This window comes from Taudactylus pleione, unplaced genomic scaffold, assembly GCF_031769625.1.
Source record: "Taudactylus pleione unplaced genomic scaffold, aTauple2 ptg000066l, whole genome shotgun sequence".
In the NCBI taxonomy this organism is placed as follows: Eukaryota; Metazoa; Chordata; class Amphibia; order Anura; family Myobatrachidae; genus Taudactylus; species Taudactylus pleione.
In genome coordinates this window covers 30,981,456-31,008,717 of record NW_028284468.1, presented here as the reverse complement: position 1 = coordinate 31,008,717, position 27,262 = coordinate 30,981,456, and the positions used below count along the sequence as shown (strand labels likewise).

The window sequence follows — 27,262 nt, the reverse complement described above, 5'->3', positions numbered from 1 at the left end:
AGCCTGCACTTGAAATTCTTGTGCCATTAAGACGATATCCAGCCTTTGTATTTTTGAAACCCAACTATTGAGGAGGAAAAGGATCTAGGAATCAGTATTTCAGGAGATTTAAAAACAGGTAACAAAGCAATGAGGAAGGTCCGTGAAATACTATGCTGTGCAGGGAAAGAAATTACTAGCAGAAAAAAAGAACTGGTGATACATTCTACTATGCAGGATATTGGTGAGACCAAAACTACAATACTGTGCTCTTTTCTGGAGATCCTATATGTAGAATGACATATATAAGAATGAGACTGTTCAAAGAAGTGCAACTAAATATGGTCAAATGTCTATAAGCAGTGTAGGGTGACAGCAGATAGTCATAGCAGAGTGTACTGTCACGAATATGCATAGCGGATTATGGCCCTCATTCAGACCCGGACGCAAGTGACCGTTCGTACGTTCGGCATACGTAAAAAAATATTTAAATTCAAGCACACGCTCGTATTTTCGCACGCAGACAAACATCCTCCCCAAACTCAAGCGACCCCTCCTCTAACTAACGAGCGTGCCAAATAGCGAGCGTACATCCCCGAAGTGGCTTGAAGGGAACGCACGCACTAGTACTACCCGGAAGTTGGACTGTCAGATTTCGATTAACTGCTCGTTTATTCTGCCTACCTCCCTCAATCGTATCATGCCAATCAATATATCAATTAGCTAAATTGGGTTTTTTTTTTTTTTTTTTAACACAATGCAATAAACTTTATTCATGTCCATGTTTGTGTTTACCCGCAGAATACGTACGGCTTAAACATTCGCTTTTAATTGTCAAAATACATGTTAGCCTCAATTAAATAATTGTTCTATTTGTTTTTCAGCCCGCATATTTCCCGGACTTCATTTCTTTATTTAAATTTGCTTACGCATGTCACTGCATCAAGCCTATCATAAGTCTCAACAGATTTCTGGCCCTGTCGAACACATGACTCATACACTAACCAATAGAATTGCTCCTGTTAATTACCCAAATACATTAGCCAATCATAAAATTTTGGTGCACTTTATCAAAAATGATTTTTAAGAAAAACACCATTGCCATCATGAGAGCCTCCGCATTCACCAGGCGCGAGCTGCTGGTGCTTACGGAGGTGATGGAAAGGCGGATCACCAGCCAGCCTCCACCCATTACCAACCGCGAGAAGCGTTCCGCATATGCGGAGGTACGGGCCCGCCTGATCGGGCAGCTGGAGCGCAGGTGGTCAAACCTGCAACGGCGGACGCCCCGCTTGCTGGCATGCTTTCGCATGCAGATCGCAGAAAGTAAGTTTTATGGATTGTGGTTTTCATGTTTGTCTTTGTGGCCCTAACTGCGTGTGCATGTTTTCCCTGTATTTCATATTTATTCATTATCCTCATATCTGCATGGCCATGTTTTCCCTGTATTTCATATTTATTCATTATCCTCATATCTGCATGGCCATGTTTTCCCTGTATTTCATATTTATTCATTATCCTCATATCTGCATGGCCATGTTTTCCCTGTATTTCATACTTATTCATTATCCTCATATCTGCATGGCCATGTTTTCCCTGTATTTCATATTTATTCATTATCCTCATATCTGCATTTTTTTTTTTTTGGGGGGGGGATTCAAAATTGTTTTTTGGCGCGGATTTGTGTTGAAACTAACCACAATTTGTTTCACATCTTTTAGGGGCCCAGCGAAGACTACGCCGTCAGCGTTCGGCCAGACGGCGCTCACGGCCACTCTCCCCAACCCCCAGCCAACACTCCAACTCCAGTAATTCCCCTATTCCCAACTCCTCCCCAGCCTTCCTAGACCCTCAGCCTGAAATTTCGGGCCTCCTTCCCCTCCGTCCCAATTCCCCCTCTCCTCCAACCACCCCTCTTAGAATTACCCCCTCCCCGGAGTCGGTCATTACCCCGCCCCGATCTTTGGGGAATGGAGCCACCTCCGAGGAGGATGATGGAGGGCCTTCCGTAGCTGGCGTTGGATCTTCCGGTATGTTTTTCTTTGCGGGTTTTTATCGACACAAACTGTTTGTATGTAATCATGTGTGGTTCCTTTTTTGGGGGATTTTGGCTACACTTTTGGGGATTTGGGCGATTGCCTTTACCTGTTACTGCTGTTTTCCACATACACATATCACACCTGTCGGAATTTGTACATAGGCCTTGTATTTTTGGCCTACACCATTTTAGTTTGATGTGTTTTAATGCTGTATTTTTGTTCTTTTTTTGGGGGGGGTTTGGTTTTGGCTTGTTTTTTAATGTGGTTTCACTATTGTTGTATTAATCCCCACACTTTTCTCACCCACAGAGGAACAGAGGCGTCGGGCCGAATTATCCGCCTGTGTGGCCCGGATGCGCCACAATATAATCGGGGTGCTGGTGGTCCTTGACCGTATGTCGGTCCTCCTTAGGGATTAGTTTTTGTTTTTTTTGTCCCATTATCAAAATAAATTGTTATTTTCGAAGTAACGTTCTGGCTCATTCGTTTGTTCAAAATCACAGATTGTTTACCCTGACATAAGTAGACTGTTCCTGCAAGGATTTCCATTTTTTGACACTAAGATTGTGTGTTGTATTTTTATGTAAAACAGCCACAAGAAACACCTAACAGTAACATTCTCATTTCCCTTTTTTGGTGTAGTCACAATTAGATATTTCTACATTTTACAGGTTCCTAGTTGGTGTGCAAGCTGCTTAGGCCAATCTTACGAAGCCAAATGATTGTACAGGCTGCCTTTTGGTGTTGGTTGAACCCTGAAAACAGATTACATTTTAGCTCAACTGGCGTCAGTACTGGATTACCCCTTAGTCAAATGTAACGTGTGTGAACCTGGTTACACTTGCTGGTAACGTTCCAAAAAAGGTACAACATTTCACTCTCAAAACATTTATTCACAACATAACTGAAAAATCAAAGTGGTCACTCACAAACAAAACACACAGTGATAATCACAAATACAACACATACCAACAAAACCAAATAAAAAAACAACAAATCAAGAACTGGTTGACGAAGGACCATGCCAACATGATTCCACAAATATGGCATTGCAATATGGGTTCCAGAATATATCCCCAAAATGTCCACATACAGGTTTTGTAAGGGTAGCAGGAAGTAGTCATCGTTGGAGTGCCAAAGATTATGTGAAAAAACAGAAGATGGAGAAAAAAAAATAAAATAATTAGATGTTCTCAAACAAACCCGACCACATTAGGTATGAACACTGTTGTTTTGTCAATAATTACCTAAAAAATCTGGCCACCACATCATCGCGTATGGCCCCCCCACATACTGACCTCCGACCAACCTCGGGGGGGCCATCCTCAGGTAAGGCATCCTCTGGCTGCATTGGGACACCACTCCTTATGGCGATGTTGTGAAATATCCCACACAGGACCACAATTTTCGAAACCATATCCGGCAAATACATGAGCTCGCCACCAGAGCGGTGGAGGCATCTGAATCGGCCTTTTAAAAGGCCAATACAGTGCTCCACCACTTGCCTGGTGGCTGTAAGTGCGGAATTATACTCACTTAGTGGCCCTGGTGTGGGAGCCAAATAAGGAGTGAGTAGCCAGGGCGTGCAAGGGTAGCCACTGTCTCCTGTGAAAAAGAATAGTCAACATCAGGCTCACTCTGTATGAAGCTTAACATTGTTATGTACTAAAGGTCTCCACTTACCCAGAAGCCACGCATCACCAGCTTGTAGGTTGGTTAATTTGTGCCATATCCCTGATTGCCGGATGACGAAGGAGTCATGTGCACTTCCTGGTAATTTTGCATTCAGGGACAGGATCTGGAGGGAGGCATCACATACCACCATTACATTGAGGGAGTAATAGTGTTTACGGTTTCTAAATATTGCCTCCAGCCGTGCTGGAGGCTGAAGTGGTATGTGAGTACCATCCACAACCCCTATGATGTGTGGGAAGCCAGCTATTTGGTAAAAATTGGCCTTGGCCACACTAAGGGCACCCATATACAAAGGCATTTGAATAAAATGATGGAGGTGCTTGAAAAGTGCCTCCATCACTGCCCTCAGGATCCGGGAAAAGGAGGATTGGGAGATGCCCGCCACTATTCCCACCGTTGTTTGGAACGATCCTGACGCACAGAAATGTAACACCGCCATAAATTGCGTAAGTGGTGGTATTGCTGTAGGACTGTCAATTTGCCGCTCAAGATCACTCTCTATTAATGAGAGAGTGTCTATGATGATTTTTGGAGGCAGACGGTAGCGTCTTAAAACCTCATCATCGGGCATTCCAAAAAGGGTGACACATGTTCGAAATATCTGGGGCCTTGCACGCCTACGATGCCTACGCCTGGGACGAGATGGAGGTTGGTCGGCTTCCGGGAGCAGGGCCAGAACAATCCGACCCATATCAACCTGAAATGGCAAGATTGGAATGTCAGGCTTTTTACCCCACCCAAAAAAAAATTTTTTTACTTAGCTTGAAAATACCATCCATTGATGCTTACATGACGGGGTATTGTCATGATATGTTGAAACTGGAAATAATCACAACATAAATATACATCATTTTATGCCGGCCATGTCTTTTTCAAAAATTTAAGCAAGAAAAAACAGAAAAGGGGACACACACACATTTGGGCAAAGAGCAAAACGAAGTTGCGCACACTACGTCAAATTGAGGCCAAATGTAAGCAACAAATGCTACCGAAAAAAATCAAACAATTTTAAGGGATGAATAAACATTTTACAAAGCGCTAATTAGTTTGCAAATACAAGTCACAATAGTAAGTAGTAAAAATGCGCTAATTAGTTCGCAAATACAAGTCACAATAGTAAGTAGTAAAAATGCGCGAATTAGTTCGCAAATACAAGTCACAATAGTAAGTAGTAAAAATGCGCTAATTAGTTCGCAAATACAAGTCACAATAGTAAGTAGTAAAAATGCGCTAATTAGTTCGCAAATACAAGTTACAAAAACGCCGCGCAAATAAAACAAAAAAAAAAAAAAGATTTCAGATTTGGAAAAACAAAGGTTACATGTGTAAGGCCAACCAAAGTTGCGTAAAGACAAACAAGAACATTTCCAAAACAGTTTAACAAATGAACTTACCAAGAGATAATATATAAGAATCCGGATCAAAAGGTCTTTGGGGCAGAGCCAAAATAAAACCTAAGAGAGATGAAATGACGGGAAAAAATTATTAGAAAAATCGTCACCAGAATGAGAGACAAATTGACCCAAAGTTAGACTTCCACAAACTTATCAAAACTGGAAACGACCAAAAAAATGAAAAGGGAAAAAAACGAATGGAAATCAAAAAAAGAATAAATCCAAAAAAACAACTTCAAAAAACGCTAACTCCTACACCAGCCAACAATCAACTCCAACCAACGTAACCTCCAACATTCAAAAAACGCCACCTCGAATTGAGATGGCCCAAGCTATAAATAGTGTTTCGTTTCCCGCACAAATTAAGGAGGGATCATAGGAACGCACAATCAATGATGCGGCCGCAAAATAAGGACGCATGTATAAATACGTCACGAGACAAAAACAAAATTCTGGTGTATTTCTTGTTTGGAGCTCAGACATGGCTACAGACCAGGGAAACAATGGACAACAGTCAGGCGGTAAGTATTTCATGCATTTTGACTCAATGATTAATTAGAAACATAATATTGTGCAAGTTGTGAAGTTGAGAATTCTGCAAATTTACACAAATAGGTGAGGAGGATGTCATGGAAGAGGCTGCTGGGCCCAGTATTCCGGGCTAAGCTGCCAAAAAGAAAAGGCAGCCACAATTCACAAGAAAGGAGATGGAGGTTTTGATTCAGAAGTGTGTGGACATCCTGCCACAGGCAGACAGGAATATGAGTGCAAGCCAGAAGTGGAGAATGTGGGAAGAGGTAGCCGTGGATGTCAATAGGGTGGGTGATTATGTCCGTCTAGCCCGGGATGTCAAACGGCGGTAAGTAAACACTTGCCCCCCCCTAAAACCAAAACCCATTTTAAACAAAAGGATAATGGTTCCAATTTCATCCCACAGATGGGCCGACTTCAAATATCGCCTGAAGCAAAAACTGGCGGACAGGGCTAGGCATGCAAGGGGGACAGGTGGGGGTCCCACCCCTGTGTCATTGGAGTTGACTGATTTAGAAGAGCTGGCACAGGGGTGTGTGCAGCCTGTGGAGGTGTTTGGCGTGTCCAACATGGATACGGACATGCCAGACTTTGCGGCTCCTCATGTTGTCCCAGGTAAATATTGTGATGTCACCAACTCTGAAATGTTATTGTGCCAATATGTAGATTCTAATGTGAGTCTTTTCTCATTTTTCCAACAGAGACACAGGCGGATGAGTCTGCTTCAGAGGGGAGCCTTGGCCGCAGATTTTCTGCTGGCTCTGCAGGGGAGGAACCAGTACATCCGGCTGAGGACCCTGCAGAAGCCAGTCCAGGGCAATCCCCCTCGCAGGCAGTGTCCCTCCTCACAGAACTCAATTTTAAATCGGATTTCCATACGGAGATTCTGCAGAGGATGGACGCCAGTCTGGTACGGGTGGCTGAGGCCCTGGAGCAAAATGCTGCGGCCAACGTGACCATTGGTCAGGCCCTGGCGGAAAATACCAGGGCCAACATCCACATCGCCACTGCCCTGGAGCAGCTCGTTCGCCAGCACATGGTGGAGCCGACCTCCCTTCCTGCCGGAACATCAGGATCCTCCACCTCTGGCACAACATCAGCCAATCCTCCAAATGTGCCTAGCCCTGTGCCTAGTCCAGAGGCCACAACATCTGCCTCTGGAAAGGCCAGCACGATGACATCCCGGACCCGGTCTGGCGCCCTCCCTCCCCCAGCCAAACGGCCGAAAAAACGGTGACACCATTGGCTACTTTTCCCACACTCCTTCTGTGCTTGCCTCATATTCCTTTCTGGCCAAAACTTCCCTCTCCTTTCTTGTGAATTGTTTTTAATTTTTGCATTTACGTTTACCCAAAAATTGTTTGCACAATTAATAAATATTGTGGAATGAACACTGCCAAAAATGTTTGAGTTAAATATGTGCATTTATTTTTTGTGGGATACCAATAAATTTTCCACAAATGTACGACTTTGTATTCTGACATTATTGTAAAAATGGGTTACATTTAATCCGGGCCCACAAGCCAACAACGTTCAACCAAAAAAATTACACATTGAAAAAAAAGGTCTCGTTAAGGAACGTTTAAAACATTACCTAAGGAGGAAAAATCACCTTGCAAAAACAAAATGAGGCACAAAACCTAAACATGATGACATTATTGTTACAATAGTCCAAAAAGAACACATTGCGGCCAAAATACACCCCCACAAATGTACGCTAATTGATTGTGTAATCCAGACATTAGCAGCTATGATTTCCACCTGCGTTCGGTTTTGTGCTATCCAAAAAAGCTGCTTTCCAAACACATACCAAGCCGGTTTTCAATCCAACACTAATTGATTTTCTGACAAGCCGTGATTAATCGATGTAACATCGTGGAGTGCCGGGACGGAGGAGAAGGCCATCGCCACTGTGGTCGAGTTATCCAGACCCTAAGCTGTGCGAGCATTTTGAAGGGAAAGAGGATCATCCAGTGACATATGAGTTGGTACGAACACATTTGATGTTCGCATTTGGTAATGTATGTACGCCCAAAAAACGCCTCGCCACGCCTGCGTTTTCCCATCTCCTCCCCCGTCAACACCCAAAAACGCCCTGTTCTGTCAATCACATTTGACATGTCACTTCCTGTATGCTATTTGACGAACGAGACAAAAAAAAACTCGCAATCTGCCGTACGCACATGCGCAGTGTAACACCGACGCATGTGCGGTTATTCAACATCGGAACGCAACGAGCGTACTGCTGTTAACGAACGGCTCTGAATCAGGGCCTATGCTTGGTGCAGTAGTACTCCAGATAAGAATTTAAACCCAGGTACCCTTTTATTGGCCAATATGCTGATGGTATAGTTTATGCATATCAGGTGCTGTTGCTTGTAGCGGTTAGTCTACATGTGTTACAGGTTAACCAGTCCTTAGATTTATTGTAATTTAGCAGAAGAAAAATTAACATGGATACAGGGATATCACAGGTGTAACAGTGGTAAACAGTCTATGTGGAATATAGCAGTCTGGTGCTTAGGGTAAAGCTGGGCATTGTAGTGCGCCAGCCATGAGCTGGACAAATGCACTGGTGGATGATAGCCCTAAAGTCCCTCTGTGTATCAGTGGTGGTATAGCGTTCTTGCAGTTATTGTTACTGGCTATATTGGCATGAATCCTGTCCCCATGGACACTGGGGATTAAAACTGTGCGGTTACACTGTGCGTGCTCAGTAGCACATGTTAGATGTTGGATTCCTCCTGACTGAGCTGCCCTGGATCCTAGTGATCGCCAGCTCAGCTCCACCTACAGGTAGCTGGAGGAAGGCAGCACAGGAGCGCAATCCTTCCATCAGTGTCATATTTGACTTGTTCTTTAGAGGAGCATGAGTTGGTTCCCAGCCCAGTCACCTGCCCTAAATGTTTTACTTAAATATTAAATAATACAGTATTTTTAGTCGACAGTGATAATGAAAAATATCTTAGTAGTTTATAGTGACATCTATGAAATGGCTTCAGAGGCTTAACCTGTCACTAAAAATAAATGGATGGTTCCTTATGTACAGGTGCTCAGATAACACAATTTACAATATAATATTGCGCAGAAACAAGTACAATACTCCACAAGGATCCGGTGGTATTCAGGTACTGTGTAAAAGAAAAAAAGAAAACAGATAAGTATGCGGATAAATAATAATTTTAATGGATGTATCTCTGTGGTCACTCAGTGTGAAAAACTGCATGCAAAGAAAAACACAGGGGAAAATTAATCTGTGATCCCAGGTTAGTAGTAACTTTCACCCAGAGAACATGGAGATAAGCCCACTTATACTGTATCTTCCATAACATCATAAAATAGGAGACACTATATAGTCTGGGATGTCTCACTTTTAGTTTAAAAGGGGGAAATGTTTTTATGCAGTCACCCTCAATAGGGTTTGAATCAGCCTTAAGGAATATAGACATGTGGAGATGTATAAATCTTCACTTTTTCTCTCCCAGCCCAATACTCCAACGGATAATAGCATATGGGAATAAAAAACAATTTAATGTGTTATCCTTTATAATTTATTTATATAGGCAAGGATTAAAAACACTCACATAAAAAGTAAATGTTACAGTCAATAACATAAAATTCCAAGAACGAGGGGATAAGCCGCCCACCGAACACCAGCTGATGGTATGCAAAATCAGACAAGCAGTCCATTCAAGTCCCAGGATAAGGTCCTGTGTGCTGTCCTTAAAGATGTTCCAGGGGAAACTGTAAGGTAGAGAATGCATCTGCCGTCGTTCTCATCACCAACACGTTTCAAAGCAACAACATGTTTTATCAATGTGTTACTAGTTTATTTAGAATCCATAGACTTAGCAGTGCTTAATATATATGTCAGCTGACCTGGACATTTTAATTCAATGCAGTGGGAAATGTAATCCAGAATGAATTATATAAAACCCTGAGTATGTTGTGTAACAAATACAAAAGCGTGTCAGAATAATTTATTTACAAAAATCCCCAACATCTCTCATTATAGTTAATTATTTGTAGCTGTTCTGTTAACAGCTCCATGCAGACACTATTAATGCTGATATTTTTAAGCCAAAAAAGCATATGAATTAAATAATTATACTTATCTACTATAGTAGAAGACAAATGATGAATAAGATTTTCAAAACTATCAGCAAAATAATCCCCTGGCAGTACATTTGTTGCATTATGCTGGTTCACTTTGACATAATTGCTTTTAGCCATTTCCCAGCCACATATTATTCCAAGCGCTATTCATGGACTCAGTGGTGAAGTTATTGCAGGTGCAAGGCATGAGATTGCTAAGAAAACCGGATCTTATGTCAGATTACAATTCTGGGTCACAATGCCGGATCACCCTCCAGTTCTGAGACCCTGCCCCCCACCTAATACCTTCAAAGCCTGCATAATGTGATCGCACTTGTCCTGAGATCACCACTTTGCTCTTAAAAGAGCACAGCAGAATTCTTCAGACGTTCTGGATTGCGTACGCTGCCAAGCACCTATGGCACCACCAGGCCACCACACAACTTTGCTATTGGGCCTGGCAATACACAGTACTCTTTGACCTCCGTAAAATGTACAGTAAATATAATAGTACAGAATGGCTGAATGGAGAAGTAAAAGAAGATTGCCTCACTGGAATGTCTGCAGCACAGCCTTTTCTACTGCAAAAAGTTTTGCACCAAATGTTATCCTGATTTTATTCATCTGTTCAAATGAATTACACTGCTGCTGTTTATTCAGCCACATTGGCTTATAGCTGTTTCCTTAAATCAGTATTTTACATAGAGAGGAACCCTAAATGTAGATCATCATACGCTAAGCAAATGTCCTAAATTCCTTCCTTGACCAGATATATGGTGTGCAATCTGAAGAATAACTGCTGGACTGCATTTTTGAGCGCTGGATGAACACATGTTCTGGCTCCTCTAGCAACGCAATGTAATTTGTGGATTTTCCAGAGCAGCAGACACTCCTTCATATAGTTTCCAATTGTACCTTATTTTCAGGGAGAGGAAATGTATGTCCTCAGAAATGTTTATATCCTTTCAGCATTGAATAACACTATAAAGTTCTTCTTTTGCTACACATAATATACAAATCTTTCAACAGATTCTTAGGGGTATATTTACTAAAGGTCAGGTTTTTAGAAGTGGAGATGTTGCCCATAGCAGCAAATGAGATTCTAACTATTATCTTCTACAAGGTGCTAATGTTAAGTAGAATCTGATTGGTTGCTATGGGCAACATCTCCAATTCAAAAAACCTGCACTATAGTATTTATATTTATTTATTGGGCGAATGTAGTGCTCCATTCCTATCAATATTTGGCTTTGGGAATCAGCACATGAAGTGTGTGCTGAGAGTAAAAGGATGCATGGACATATTGTACTGTCTGTATGATGTATCATTTTCTGAAGTGCTAGGCTATCCCAAACTCAAACACAAGAAACACACCCATTTACTGTCAAGCACACTTATGCATACCTCCCAAGTGTCCCGCATTCAGTGGGACAGTCCCGTTTTTTTGGGACTGTCCCTCTGTCCCACCCGCGGGCCGCAGTGTCCTGCTGTGGGGGGGAAGTTGGGAGAAGTATACACCGCTGCTCTGCTATGCAGAGCAGCGTGTATGCAGAGCAAGAATAGATGCTGTGCGCATGCGCACAGCATCTATTCACAGCACGGAGGGGAAGCCCGGGGGCAGCCCAGCATCCCAGAGATGCTGGGCATGCCCCTTAGTGATGTAAACGGGGCATGATGCTAGGTCAAGCCCCTTTTCGGGAGCGCACGCCTTCGGCGCGGATGTGTCCCTATTTCCATCCTGCAAATGTTGGGAAGTACGATTTTGATGAAACACTCTTTCCAGCAGTCTGAAAAAGTCCTGATTGACTGTGTGCAGACCACCCAGCTGCCCAGTTAACAGTTGCATCAAAAGGGGGGTGCGGGCCACACCCGGGTGTCACCCGTCGAGGGGTGACACCAAAGTGCAGACTCCCCCTCTGGTGGCAGGAGCCGGGTGCTGCACTGTAGAATTACGTGCAGCACTTGGCTCCTGTCACAGTGACGGAGCCAGCACTACAAGCCCATTGGTCCCTGGGGGCAGCCCGCATCTCCTGGATCCCCCGGAGACACTAAAACTGGGTTCCGGTGTGTGGCCTCGCCCCCACACGCAAGGCCACTTGTTCCGAGGCCCCGCCTCCTTTCCCCGGCACGTGCTGCTGGCCCGCACTCATTCTTGTACACCCGCACCGGGTGCAACCAAAGGTAAGGACGCCACTGGCCCAATACGCTATCACTGTCTTCTAAGATGATGGTTGTTCCTATTTTATATACATAATGAAGACATGTAACCAGGGTTCCATGTGGTCCAAGTGAAGTGGTGGAACGTGTTCTTTAGAAACAGTTATTTGAGATGGTGTCTTGCCACTGCCAGAGGCACAACTAGGATTGATGGTGTCCAGACCAAATAAAAAATGTTGCCCCTTGCAAATTTTTGTTTAAAATGCTGTCTGTAAAGTTATATTGGTACAGAAATGCACATTGGAAACACAAATAAAGAAAGTGCGATTGCAAGGTAAAACCTCAGTGTAAAAGGGATGAATACCATGAACACACACACACACACTGTTGTGTGTAGAAAAATGTAAAGCACATGGCGGGGAAACTAAGGGATGCTTATGCCCCCAGTAGCTTTAAGGTTTATGATAGGGTGAAATACATTTTAGATACTTTTTATCATCACTCTTGCCATCAGTTGAGACTACAAAGTTAAGACACTTAGGGCCGTATTCAATTAGAGGTGAAAAGCCGTTTTCGGCTAAAAAGTTTCGCCAATGACGTCATTTCACCAGACGGAAAAGTATCGCCGTATTCAATTCCAAATAGTTTTCGCGGACGCGAAAACGCAATGCAATGTAATAGGCGAAAAAGATTCGCCTATGAATAGGTGGTGAAAAAAAGTGCAGAATTGTATTTTTGGGGTGCAAACATTGGGAAACCACTTAACACCCTTGGGACAGCCCCTCAAAGCATAATTGCGTCAAAAAAATCATAAAAAAAAGAACACCCGAAAAATTACTTTGAAAAAGGGGGCGAAAGAAATCAAAGTCAGGGTACAAACTTAAAAACTAGTGTAATAAGTTTATGGGGGGTCTGCAAGTATGGGGGAGGTGTTTTTTTGTTTGCAGGTGCTTGTTGAAGGTGCGTTAATGACGCTATTTAAAACTTCACTTTTGCGATTTTTAACCATGCTTGCACCCATTTCATGTACACCAAATTTGCTGGGACTAGTTATTTTCTCCTTAAAAACCTGCTAAATGCTATTCTTCACCACTTGTGCAAAGACGCTAATTAACAGCTATTGAGAGCATTTATGTACCCCAAATACCTTCAATAGGGCTATTTGGGGGCATCTAGATTGATCCCCAATGTTAGTGCATCTTTTGGGGGGTGTCAGGCTGATTTCCCCAAATCTGACAGCACTTTTCGCCTGTTTGCGTTTCCCTGGGTCCCGTTTTCGCGTCCTTTGGAATTGAAAAGGGCGAAAAGCGGGGCCACGCATAAAAAGTTTTTGCGTCCAAAACACACGAAGTCGGCAAAAAGAACATTCTGCCGACAGCTGCGAAATAATCGCTGCTAATTGAATACGGCCCTTAGGGGTATATTTACTAAAATTAGAGCTTTTAGATGTGGAGATGTTGCCCAAAGCCACCAATTAGATTCTAGCTATTATCTTCTAGAAGTTGCTAGTTAAATGTTAAGTTGAATCTGATTGGTTGCTTTGGACAACATCTCCAACATCTACTAAAAGCTCTCACATTAGTAAATATACTCCTTAGGATGAAAAATTAGTTCTATGTCATAAGTGTCACTGTTATTTTTTTGCAATCCAATGATTTTTTTTAGGGGTGACCCCTCAAAGAATTGTCTGTCACTGGGTCTTTTTGTTTTTTATATATATTTTGCTACCCCTATTCTTACCTACTGTATAGTGGTTTGTCTGCAACAGGGAACTTCTGATGACAATAAAGCTCTCTTGGTCTTGAGCCAGTATTCACTATGGATATAGGAAGTTACATGGTACAGAAGCCACCTGTTTGCATAAGAATATAACATCATTCAACAGAGGTTTATCCAGATAATACATAGTAACAGAAGTTTTGGGGCATGAAGAAATATGAACTTCTCTGATCAAGCAATTGCTAATTTGATATGCCATTTGTATCAGTAATATGGTTTCTTTAGGATTGGTGTCTACATGGAGATTACTCTGTCCCAGCATTTTCCTTTTAATCTTGTCAGTTGTGAATAGTCACCAGCCTCATCCAATTTGTGCTTTTCCAGACTCATTTTCTCTCCTACTCTTTAACCTCATCCCTCCTGGATTTCTCCAGCTTAATTTCCTCTGCTTCTTTCCACCCTCATCCCCCTGCTTTTCTCCAGCCTCATACCCCTGCATTGCTCCAGCCTCATCCCCTTGCCTCTCCAGCATCATCACCCCTGTTTCTCTCTAGCCTCAAACCCCTGCTTCTCTCCAGCCTCATTCCCCCCATGTCTCTACAGCCTCATCCCCCCTGTGTCCCACCAGCACCATCATCCTGCCCTGTGACTGACTCCTCATGTTTATTTATAGGTTTTTTGCACCATTCATGCAATGATGCCCCCAATTTATATTTATTTATTTGTCAGCCTCAGCCCTAGCTACTGATCCCTGACCTGACCCCCCTCCTCCACACCCCACAATTATAATTTTTCCTTTTTACTAACTTACTTGATAATGCTGGATGATATATCTGACTCCTATACACACATAAGTAGTGTGAGTGACTGACAGTCAGCTGAGCGTCACCTACTGTAGCTTGAAAGTCCCAGGTTAGGGACGAAACGTATTGCTGCCCATTGCCTACTCCAGGCACACTCCGTGTGTATGTGTCTGCGCCAGATTATAACCTTGTGATGTCACTGCATCTCATTCCTGCTGTAGGATGGGAAGCCGGGTGGCACAGTGGGGCAGGCACTTAATTGTCACTGGCAGGCAGCAACTTTGTGCAGGGATGTGTCAGAGGAGACATAACTCATTCCCCCTACAGACTTTTTTAGCTACATGTCTTTTGGAGGACACAACAAATTTTTTACATATGAATATATTTATTACATTTGCATCGCAAGAGATATTTGTGAAGAAAAATTTGCCTCCTGTCCTGACTGTTGAAGTCAACACCAGATGGCATTAGCCTGATAGGAAGGACATCTGTTTTGCAAATATGGATCCATTTGGTTCCCTCCATGTCTTTGACACTCTCTGTGCAGATGCATAAACAGGAGCCATGCATGCATAGTAACACTACCGGGTCCGGACCCAACAGTTTACATTATCACTGCTGCTATAAGTGGCATAGTGCTAATGTTTTTAAATACAGTGGCTTTTAAAAAGCCATGCCAGGGGGCATCCAGAATGATAATTTTGCCCACTTTGCAAGTATAAAGTGATCCAAGGTGTGGCAAGTTCAGTACTAAACTACCGCGGCAGCAACACATTTTTGATCAATAGACCCCTAAGAATAATGGTACACATGCACTTTGTGTGCCCAAATATATGAGGCCTCTGTACCAGCCACATTAGTGAATTAGCGCCACAGGTGTCTCAGTAGGAAGCCCATTGGCTTTGGTAAAAAGATGCAGCCACGGCTGCAATAGTCTCCACCTCAGGGGCAGCTTAAGATAGAAGGGGGCTTGTGTGAAGCCTCCATGCTGCCCCCCTCCTCTCTGGCAGTGCAGTAGACTCTGGCTTTGTGCCAGAGTCTACTGCTGCACATACATAGGTCTCCGGGAACATGGCGTCTGCGCTATGTTCCTGGAGACTTCTCTATAGCGCATGTGCAAATCTTCAGGAAAATTGCTGCTGCGCCATTTTTCACGGTGATTTGTGTCTGCAACGCTGGCCGACGCGTGACTCAATAGAGGGAAGTATAATATAATATGGGTGCATGTTGTGCAGTGTGGGCATACTCTGCAGCCATTATAGATATGACACTGGTCCACCTATGAATTAAGCCTTGTATCTTTTGCTGGGTGTTTTATTTGATATTCTTGTCTTCACTTTTGGATCTTTGCCAGGATTCAAAAGTAGCCCTATTCAGACTTATTCAGAGCTTTTCTGTGTAATAGTTGCTTGAACCAATCCCTAGGCAAATGTCAGCTCCTCTTAGTTTTAACTGGGAGAAAAATCTAAGGATTCTCTTTCTTTGCAATATTCCAACATCGTTATATCCAGACTAGTCTGCCACTGACTCAACCTCTTTACTTCCATCCCTCAGATCAAGGGAACTCTGCTCTTTGAGCCTTTCTCCAAAGCAATATCCCTCTACATACCAATTTCAATTACAACACTTCAAGAATGCCATATGAATGACTGAGCTATTATTGCTTAAAGGCTCTTAGCCACTTCTTCTGCATACATAAATCTCCCTACTGACAGAGATTCATGGTTATGGCATAACATAAACATTATAAAACCTTTTCATCATTTGGTGGATTTTGTTTTTGGGTTTAAGTTTCTTAGACATAAGCTTGTTTATTCATCATTTTACATAATGCAAAAGAAATGTGAATCCTCAACCAAGGAGGTGAGAACAGTAATATATATATATATATATATATATATATATATATATATATATATATATATATATTAAAGGGAAATCCAATTATATGCGAAAACAAAAAGTTTTAACCTTTGAAAACATTTCGCGCCTATCGGCCAACCTGTCACTTATCGCAGCTATGCCCGCTCCCGAGCTATTCTCTTGCAAAACTGGTGATAACCAATTCACACAATAATTATTGCATGGATGAGAGGCGATAAATAAAGGTGAAAATGGGGAAATCAGCCTGGACCCCCAAAAATGGTAAATATAGGGTAATAGTATAGAAGTCTGTTAGTGGCAATAATCAAAAGGTTTGGGATTCTTATATTATGTGAAATGGCTGTTATAAGTATTTTTCTAAAACAGTGAAATATTGTCAGAAAGCAATTTTAAAATAAATACTGCAATTAAAAATAGGGGTACACAAAATGGGTGTAAGTATATTTTTGAGTAATTATAGGGCACTTTTAAAAAAATGTTAAAAGTACACCTGTCACTGTCTCCGGCAATGATTAAAACACCTGCCCCATCCATACAGCCCCCCAATAAACCCATCCCACTATTTTAAGCCCCTTTTTCTTCATTTTTTCTTTTTCACCCCAAAAATTACGTCATTATTGGCCAAATTAAGCTAATTTATAAATATTTTTTACCTAAATAGTTATTAAGGGTAGTGGGTGTCCCAGTGGTTCTGCTCCAAGGGCCTGATTCACTACGGAATGCAATATTGCGTACGCATGCAGTTCAACTGCGAAAGTATGCTAATCTATTGCGATCGCAATGCAATCTCAGCACTACATAAGGACGCCCACTTTACCTTACACACATCTGTAATGAACAAAAAATTGCAGCTGCTCAATCAATCTAGCAGCACTAATCAGGTGCATGAATGGGAGGGGTAATACTAAGTAGAAAAAGGAGGGGGGTTTAACCCCCTATTGTTCCTCAGCACACTGAATAGTACCTGCAACAATATATGAAGACTTTATGGTCATAGAAATCAGAGATATTAGTTGCATGCATTTGCAAATACATGGGAAGCTGCTAGGCCACGTCACGGCTTCTCTGTCTCTAGCAGTCCCTAACACTAAGGGGTTCACATCCGGGGCGCAGTGCACCCCGAAAAACGTCCAGCCCTGGACCCCCCCAGGGCATCACATGAAAAATGGAAAAAGTCTTACACAGCTATACTTTACACTGCACTGTCACTGTTTTTCCATTTTTCGTGTGATGCCCTGGGGGGGTCCAGGGCTGGATGTTTGTATAAATACAACGTACGGTTATAGTGCTTGTAGTCTATATTGGAGAGGCAAGTTTGCCAGAGATAAGCACAGTAGAGAGATGAGATACAATAAAAGAAGGTGCTCAAAGTGCAGCTTGAAAATTAAACCTCTAAGGGACAAATAAACTATATTTTTACTGCATCTGTGTAAGGAGGAGAAGTTAGTGAAAGTATTATTGGATCCAAAAATAGGAATGCTGGTGTTAGAGGGGAGGCTGAGTGCTTGCTATGTCAACAATAAGGTTTAGTAGGTGAGGGTAATGAAGACCGATGCATGTGATTGGGGGGCCAATAGGAGGAGCCAAGTCTGTTAAAACTCAGACAGCATTGTTGCAGGAAGTGGCAGAAGTTATATCACATGGGAGTTACCAATGAGAAAAAAAGATACAGTAAGGCAAAAAAGCACCAGTGTCTGCAGCACAGTGGTTTAACTAGGGTATTCAGAGCCCAGGGCAAGTTAAAAAACAGAGACTCCCCCCTCCCAAGTAAAAAAGTGGGTGTGGTCACATGCCAAAAGGGGCATGCCCACTGGAAAATGGGTGCGTGTCAACATGACACACCACAGTTTCTCGTCACTCTGGGAACATTCCTTTCCATTCCACATGCACCTTACCCAGGGTTCTTCCATGTTCATATGCACTGCTGGCAATCATAGAACCTATTGCGATATACAACCCAGAAAAGTTGAGGAGAATTCAGTCAGGACCAGACAAGGAGAGGCAGATGATCCACACAGAAGCAGAAGGCTCATATCAATCTGCTCAAGTTAAGGGCAGTCATGTTAGCCTTCAGAACTTAAGTTCCTTTAGGACATTGCAGTTCAAATGTATCCGGACAACAGAACTGAAGTTTTTCTTTTTATCTGAACATGATGGGAGGCACTTGCCCTGGGCACAGAACCCTTGGGTTAAGGGAATGGGCTATTCAAATGCTATTCACAAAACATCAGTGTACATTCTTGGACAACTAAAAAAAATGGATGATTCTCTTTCACCAACATGTGGCCTTGAAGAATTTAATATTTCAAACAATGGTTTAAACTTCAGGAATTTTTAGAAAAGCTCTTTTTGCAATCCCTTTCCAAAGCTGAGGTACCCACTTTCCAGAGTGTGGAAACAGTGAACATTCAAAGAGGATGCAATGTTTTCCCTATAGTCAAACTCTTCAATATGCTTTTCTGTCACCTTAGCTTCTGCTGAAGATGTTGCATATAATCTAAGCAGACCACGTACCCCAGTTAATCCTGGTTTATCTTATTTGGCAATCCAGGGTACAGTGTGGTTCCCTATAATCAACTAGATGCACAAAGGGCACATTCTACAGAGATTGCTTCCAGGGAACTCTGGATCTCCTGGACAAGCTACCATAGTGTACTATATGTGAATAACAACATTGTTGGGCTATAAACAGACTCAGGATTCTTCAGTCCCCATCAATGGCTCATTGAGACCATGTAAGGGCCAGATTTCTGCATGATTAGATAACTTAATGCATACTGATAATACAACTACATTAACATCTCTCCTTCATCTGTCATTGGATTTTCGGGCTGTTAAATATGAAGCAGGCCTAGTATCATCCACCAGAGGAAGTTTTTCATACCCAGACCAAATAAACTGCTATTCAAATACATGGAATATAGAACCTATTCTAGCCCTCTTAGCTTATTTGGACACAAGTTCAGAAAGTGTCTTTAAATCAAGAACATTTGCATCTTTGCTATCTTTAGTCTTCGTGGCCAGGGGCGCCGTGCTAATCTTAATTCATATTACCGATCCAAAACTTTCTACTTTTAAAAGATTATTAAAGATGAGACAATCCAAGTCTTTGTTTGGTAACCTATCTTACCTCATACTTGAAACATACTGTTCCACTAATTGGTGACATTTCATAGCTATTTGTTAATTGCTGCTAATCATTTCAGCCCACCAGACTCAATACAATTTACAATTAGAGGATGAACAGTTACAACTATGAATAAGTCTAGCATTGACACTTCCCAGTTTAACTAATTTAATGGTGTAGTTGCAGCAGATGTGACCACTCCAAGATGGGCATTCCCTGACATAATCACATCTGATGTGGCATGTCAGATCACTCACCTGCAGCTGAAGGAAGACAATCTTCCTGCAGCCTGAGTTCAAGGCAGCTATGAATGCTGTCCACACTACTCATCGGCCACAGTCACCACAGACTAACTGTGATCGGTGATCCTAACAGGATTGCCTATCTGTCTATATAACTGCACCCCCCCTCCCCCATCCCAGGCAGCAGTGATGGGCAATCCTTACAAATGCCCACCACATAAGGTTTTGTTTTGGGTTGCATATGGGATGCCAGCACTGAATCCCGATGCTGACATCCCAACAGGTTTAGGATACCACCACCTGTCGGTAGGTATCTTAACCCCCCCTTTCCCTATCTCTAACCCTAACCCTCCCTTCCCTGTGCCTAAACCTAACCTCCCCCCTAGTGCCTAAACTTAACCTCCCCCTCCCCAAACCCTAAACTTAACCCTTCTCCCACAGTGCCTACCCCTAACCTTAATGCTAACTCTCCCCCTAACCCCACTACTTACCTTCGGGATGCCAGTGGTCGAGATGCCGGTGCTGGGATTATGACAGGTGTTGGGATTCCGGCTCCAGCATTATGAGCACCAGAATCCATGCAGTCAGTATTATGACTGCATCCCCTTTTTTCTATATAAAACTATTTTTTTTTTAAATGTCCCCAAAATTGTTGCTTTGTTATTATTTCCAAATTATGTAAAAATACCAATTTACACCTGATTTGGTATAATTTTATTGACAAACCTGCACAGTTGTTAGTAAAATTATATTAATTCAGTTTTGAATCATTTAGATTATTTGATCATTAAAAAAAATCTACAATTCTGGGGACATTTTTGGAAAATACTGTATATTAGCCAGTTAAGTGGTTAAAGTACACTCTTTCTGGTATGCTGCCACCACTAGTGTATCCACAAAAGGTATGCCCCTATAATCCATAATGCATTCATTAGTTCTCTGAACATATGTTTGTCAAGCATTATTGGAGACCAACTGGTTTGTAAAAGATCAAGTTTCTCCAAGCAAAAACCAAGTATGTGTAAGTCTTCTGGTCTGCTGTTGCGAGGTTGCAAGCCTCCCGACAAACAAACAGAACAGTAGTTTGCAGGAATCTATGACATGCAAGCTTTCTTTGTTCTATGGAATAGGATTGCTACCTAGCAACAGCACCCACCCTATACCTTGCTAGGTCAGTTGGTTGCTCTGTTCAAAATGCTTCAAGAGCTTAACACCTTAGATCTCTCCTGGGCACACCAGGGGAGCATACAAAGTCACAGGCACCAACAGCTAGAGACATCAAATTATTTTCTCTGACATACTTTAAAACATTAGTGTTTTAAATAAATATAACTTGAAAACATCCTGTTTTTTTAATCCAAATATCTAAATCCTGTGTTCTTTATATTTTATTTGCACATATTTCTTCAATGATATTATGAGTGAATTATGTTGCCTATTGATTACTACAGCTTCATGAAAGTTTACATTTGTTTTCTTTTGGCAGATTTATGATAAATGTCACTTGGGATGGCAGAGATTTGTCCTTTACGGAAGATGGTTATCAAGCAAATCCAAAATTGGTGGTTATACTGCTGAACATGGAGAGAGAATGGGAAAAGGCAAGTTTAAGCATCTGTACAGTACATAACAATGCATATTAAATACAGAACCTAATCAAGTGCTGCAGAGTTTTAAAGATGATGCACATAATTTAAATTTATTTTTTTGGAAAATCTAAAATGTCTTTGGTCCCAACATGTGTAAAAATGTATCTTGCTCACCTACCTCATTACCTCAGTAAATCTCCAAGAGAAAGCCCAAGACATATGAATGAGTTTCTAGTGTAGAGTCAGTTATGGAATAAAATATTTGATAATGTGGTATCCAGATACAAATAAACACATAGGGTCACCTATTGGGCATGTATTCTGTGAGATAAGAAAAGGACCCACAACTGACTTTGTGGACACAACTTAAGACAGAGACATAGGTGTTGTAGAGTTAATTGATTGCTGCAAGACACACAGTAGACAAATAACTGTGAGGACAAGCAAAAGGTAACTCACAGAATGGAGGATTTCAGTAGCGCACGCAGGGGGGGTTTCTGAGTACCTAGAAACCCCCCCTGTGCACATACCAACAGCCCGAGCCTTCCTCCGCACGGGCTGTCAAAAAACCTAGCACCTCTGCTACTGTAGCTATTGCCGAGGCAGGGAAGGGAACTTCTCTCTGCACTCAGGTTTCTGAACCCTCCCCCTCTACACACGCTGGCTGCTGCATGGAGCTCGCTCCACAACACGACAGTCACAATGGTGAGTTAACTCTTTGAAAACCTTGATGTTTTCTAGAGTAATTCCTTATGAATAGCACTTTTATATGGATGCTCTCCCAATACATCAGTAGCCCAGGCATTATTACAAGTAAAGGAAGTTTCTAGTTTATATTTTCAATGTTTTTTTTTATTTATTTTTTTTACCTTTGCTAGCTATATACATGTTGTGTGTGTGTGTGTGTGTGTGTGTGTGTATATATATATATATATATATCTATATATATCTATATATATATATATATATATATATATATTAGGGATGTGCAGGCTCGGATAGGTTCGAGTTTGCACGTGGAGTTTGGATTTTTCCCTCCAAAAAAACGGAACTCAGAAAGAGGCAAAACGTCATCTTACATGGACGAACATCATCATTCCTGGACTTTTGTCCAGGAATGATGATGTTCGTCCATGTAAGATGACGTTTTGCCTCTTTCTGAGTCCCGTTTTTTTGGAGGGAAAAATCCGAACTCCACGTGCAAACTCGAACCTATCCGAGCCTGCACATCCCTAATATATATATATATATATATATATATACACACATATATATGTACAGTATGTAGATATATATATACTGTACATATATATGTGTGTATATATATATATATATATATATATATGTGTGTGTGTGTGCATGTATATATATATATATATATATATATATATATATAAAATGTTTATTAACAAAAAAAAGAGATTGGTGATTCGGAAACCCCCCTTTAAGTATCCTGCGTTTGCCCATGGATCTGAGAAGAGGAACTATAACCAACCAAACAACAAGACAACCAATATATTCTGAAGTATAAGGACAGAGAGAAGACTTTGTAATTGAAGAACATGAAACAATCTTCATTGCTACTGTACACCGAAAGGGCTGTATTCAGCATATGAGGTATCACATTTGAACTGCAGATGTTTTGAAATGTGATGAAAATAGTAAATTAGACACCTTACTATCATAATCTAGTGACTTCACAGCTTTCTGCATGTATAGCACAAAACAAGAAAGGTAATGTTTGCTGTTATCAAAGACTAGCATGTAGAACTATTCTAGTTAAAGAATATTTTTTATGCACGACTTTTAAAGGCATAAATAAATACCTCCAAATTGGATTAACTTTTACCACATGTCTAATTTTTAAATATAATTTCATATTTAACTAACATCTGTAGAAAGAAGCTAAATATTTCTTCTAGAGATGAGCAGTTCCGGTTCTCAGAGAACCGGACCCACCCAAACTTCCAGATCCGAGGCGAGAACCGAGCTAGGCTCAGATTTTCCCACCTGAGTCAGATCTCAAAACGAGGCAAAACGTCATCCTCCCGCTGTTGGATTCTCACTGGTTTTTAATACTATAAAGGTACCCAGGCATCGGCGCCATGCCACTCCGGCTGTGGAGAGTATAATGAACGGATGTGCTGTGTCCATCCAAGAGCTGCTGTATCTGTCCAGGGCAGGGATTGCTGTGTCCATCCAGGGATTGCTGTGTCCATCCAGGGGCAGTGGTTGCTGTGTCCACCCAAGAGCTTCTGTGTCCATCCAGGGACTGCTGTGTCCATCCAGGGACTGCTGTGTCCATCCAGGGGTTGCTGTGTCCATCCCGGGGCAGGGACTGCTGTGTCCATCCAGGGCAGGGGCTGCTGTGTCCATCCAGGGGCTGCTGTGTCCATCCAGGGCAGGGGCTGCTGTGTGCATCCAGGGGCAGGGGCTGCTGTGTCCATCCAGGGGTTGCTGTGTCCATCCAGGGGCAGTGGTTGCTGTGTCTACCCAAGAGCTTCAGTGTCCATCCAGGGGCTGCTGTGTCCATCAAGGGCAGGGGCTTCTGTGTCCATCCAGGGTCTTCTGTGTCCATACAGGGGTTGCTGTGTCCATCCAGGGGCAGGGACTGCTGTTTCCATCCAGGGCAGGGGCTGCTGTGTCCATCCAGTGCAGGGGCTGCTGTGTCCATCCAGTGCAGGGGCTGCTGTGTCCATCCAGGGGCAGGGGCTGCTGTGTCCAAGCAGGGGTGCTCTGTCCATCCAAGGGTGCCCAGAGTATACAAAAATAAAAGCTAATAATATAATTAATAAAAAATATATATAGTTTAATTGAGCTGTACCTCAGTGTACTATATTGTTATTATTATGCTTTTACTGTGATGCTGCCGGTTAGACCGTAGTGTAATATTCATACACATATTGTTTGTGACACTGTAAGTGATAGCGCAGTGTATAATAAATATTGTGACACTGTAAGAGGAAAGCGCAGTATATTTGTTAAAAATATTGTGACACTGTAAGCGGAAAACGGTATTCGTAAAAAATATTGACATTGTTAGTGGAAATGCAGTGTATTCATAAAAAACATTGTGACACAGTGGAAATGCAGTGTATTCGTAAAAAGTGTTGTGACACTAAGTGGAAAATGCAGTGTATTTGGAAAAAATGTTGTCACACTGTTAGTGGAAATGCAGTGTATTTGTAAAAAATTTTGTCACACTGTTAGTGGAAATGCAGTGTATTCATAAAAAATATTATGACACTAAGTGGAAAATGTAGTGTATTCATAAAAAATATTGTCACACTGCGAGTGAAAATGCAGTATATTCGTAAAAAATATTGTGACTGTTAGTGGAAACGCAGTGTATTCATAAAAAATATTGTGACACTATAAGTGGAAAATGCAGTGTATTCGTTAAAAATATTGTGACACTGTAAGTGGAAAACACAGTGTATTCAGAAAAAATATTGTGACACTGTTAGTGGAAATGCAGTGTATTCATAAACAATATTGTGACACTGTGTGGAAAATGCAGTGTATTTGTTAAAAATATTGTGACACTGTAAGTGGAAAACATAGTGTATTCAGAAAAAATATTGTTACACTGTTAGTGGAAAAGCAGTATATTTGTAAAAAATATTGTGACACTGTTAGTGGAAATGCAGTGTATTCGTAAAAAATATTGTGACACTGTTAGTGGAAACACAGTGTATTCCTAAAAAAATTGTGACACTGTAAGTGGAAAACGATGGGAATTTGTTACAAATATTGCGACACTGTAAGTGGTAGTGCAGTGTGTTATTTTTGTTTTCATAAAAAAAAATTGTGACACTAAGTGGTAGTGCAGTGTGTTATTCTTATTTATAAATAATCTTGTGACACTAAGTGGCAGCGCACTGTTATTCTTTTCTTATTCATAAAAAAATCTTGTGACACTGGAAGTGGTAGCGCAGTGTGTTAAACTTATTCAGAAATAGTCTTGTGACACTGGAAGTGGAAGCACAGTGTGTTATTATTTTCTTATTCATAAAACAATCTTGTGACACTGTAGATCATTGATTCCGCAGTGTAATATTTAAAATTGGTACAAATTGACATGTGTGCTATACCCCACTTCATTCGTTTTTGTTGGTATGGAGAACGATCAGTTGAGAGGAGAGCAGGAACCACATACTAGTGTTTGAGCTGCTGTCAGTGCCACCAGTCATGATGATACTAGTCCATCTACATCATTTACTAAAGCCGATGCCCAAGGGCTTACAGGGCTTAAGTCAGGGCATCTAAAATGAAGAACCAATCTTTTACAATGCTAAAGAAAAAAACATCAAAGGGAAAGCTAGCTGCAGAAAGACATAAAGCAATATGCCTTTCACCACATGAAGTGGCAAGGAAAGGCTAAGGCCTTGGCTTTTATTTATAACTGGTGGTTCTGCCTCTTATGATGATGTAAGCACAATTGAACATGCTGACAGAGAAATCGAGGATGCTTCTGTGGAAGTTCACCAGGATGTAGTTGACGCTAATAAGGATGTTGATGAGGATGTTGTTTGAGTAAATCAGGCACCAGTGGAAGAAACAGTTATTGCCCATGTTAAGGAAAAGCCCATTGTCATGCCTGGGCACAAGACAAAAAAAATCAACTTCTTATGTGTGGATTTATTTCTAACCAATTCTGGACAACAATTGTCAAGCCATCTGCACCCTTTGTAAAGTCAGAGTAAGTAGAGGTAGGAACCTTAACCATCTAGGATTCTCTTCCCTGTTACATCATCTGCATCCATACAAAAAGTTTTTGTGTTTTGTGTTGACTCATCTGCATCACCAGTGGGTCTTTTGGGAAAGTTTAGTTTTTCCTCAGCATATGCACTTCCTGGAGAAACTGAAGGAGAAACTATCGCTGCATCACATGTCACTTGAGCTGACAATTTGCTTACCAACAGCTCTTTGCATCACTTCAGATCTGTGTCCATTGGGGAGAAAGAAACAACATATGACTTAAACCTTATATCTTAAATTTTGCGTTTACTCTGTTCAGCTTGTCCACATATCTGTGGTTAAGTGGACAGTGGGTACAATGGCATTCTTGAGGCCACTAATTAAGGTTTTTTTAATGTCGCTGTACAGGTTGGCAATTGCATCTCTAGTGAAGTGGAATCTTTGTGGGATTTGGAAGTGGGGACACAGGACCTCAATTAATTGTCTAAAACCCACTGCATTATTGGTGGATATTGGATGCACATCTAATACCAGCATTAATGTTATGGTGTTAGTGATCTGCTATGCAACTGGGTGACTGCTGTCATGCTTGCTCCCCCTTGCAAAGGATTGTTTAACAGTCAAGTTCTACTAGTAGTATTCCTGGCCCCTTCTGGGATGAAAATCTACTCCCAGCAGCAGGCATAGTGCTCAAGAGATTCTTCTGGAGCAAAGACTGATGTGAATGATTTAAATATTTTTTGTAAATGCCTTTTTCTCCTCCCTTCCCTTCCTCCGTCATGAATTTGCTTCGGAATCTAAAAATGAAATAAAATGTACTACTAATCAAATTTTCCTTTCCCTGCCTTCAACTACATACATACCCCAACTCCCTCAGGCCTCTTGAATAATAAAACTTTTGTTTCCTGATGTGCCATGTTCAAAGTTGAACTGCCACTGCTGCTGAAATCTTTGACATGCAGTTGCTGAATGCCAAAAATGCCCAGAAATGATTATGGCCACAGACAGCATTTCCTGCATGCCCCTTTAATTAAAAATAAAAAAATTAAAATAAATTTACTATGAATCAACCCTTCCTGTCCCTGCCTTCAATTACATACATACTCCAACTCCCTCAGGCCTCTTGATTAATGAAAACATATGTTTCCTTATGTGCCATGTTGGAAGTTGAACTGCCACGTGTTTGTGCTACCCACTGCTGTCGCTTAGATTAGTTAGCCAGCTAGCTTGGTGCAAATTTTGGGCCTAAACCAGATGAAAACAATATTGTGAGCTGTGAGGTGGTCATTATTGTCTGGAAATGAGTG

General features: G+C 41.6%; 1 protein-coding gene across 1 annotated transcript in view; it reads left to right on the top strand.

Annotated features, from left to right (window-relative positions):
• GRIN2A (glutamate ionotropic receptor NMDA type subunit 2A) overlaps window positions 1–27,262 on the top strand; it is a 718,378-nt gene that overhangs the window by 527,482 nt on the left and 163,634 nt on the right. The window contains exon 4 of the mRNA XM_088466915.1: window positions 21,152–21,266. Coding sequence (XP_088323041.1) covers window positions 21,152–21,266 — 115 coding nt within the window. The remainder of the gene's footprint in view (window positions 1–21,151; window positions 21,267–27,262) is intronic.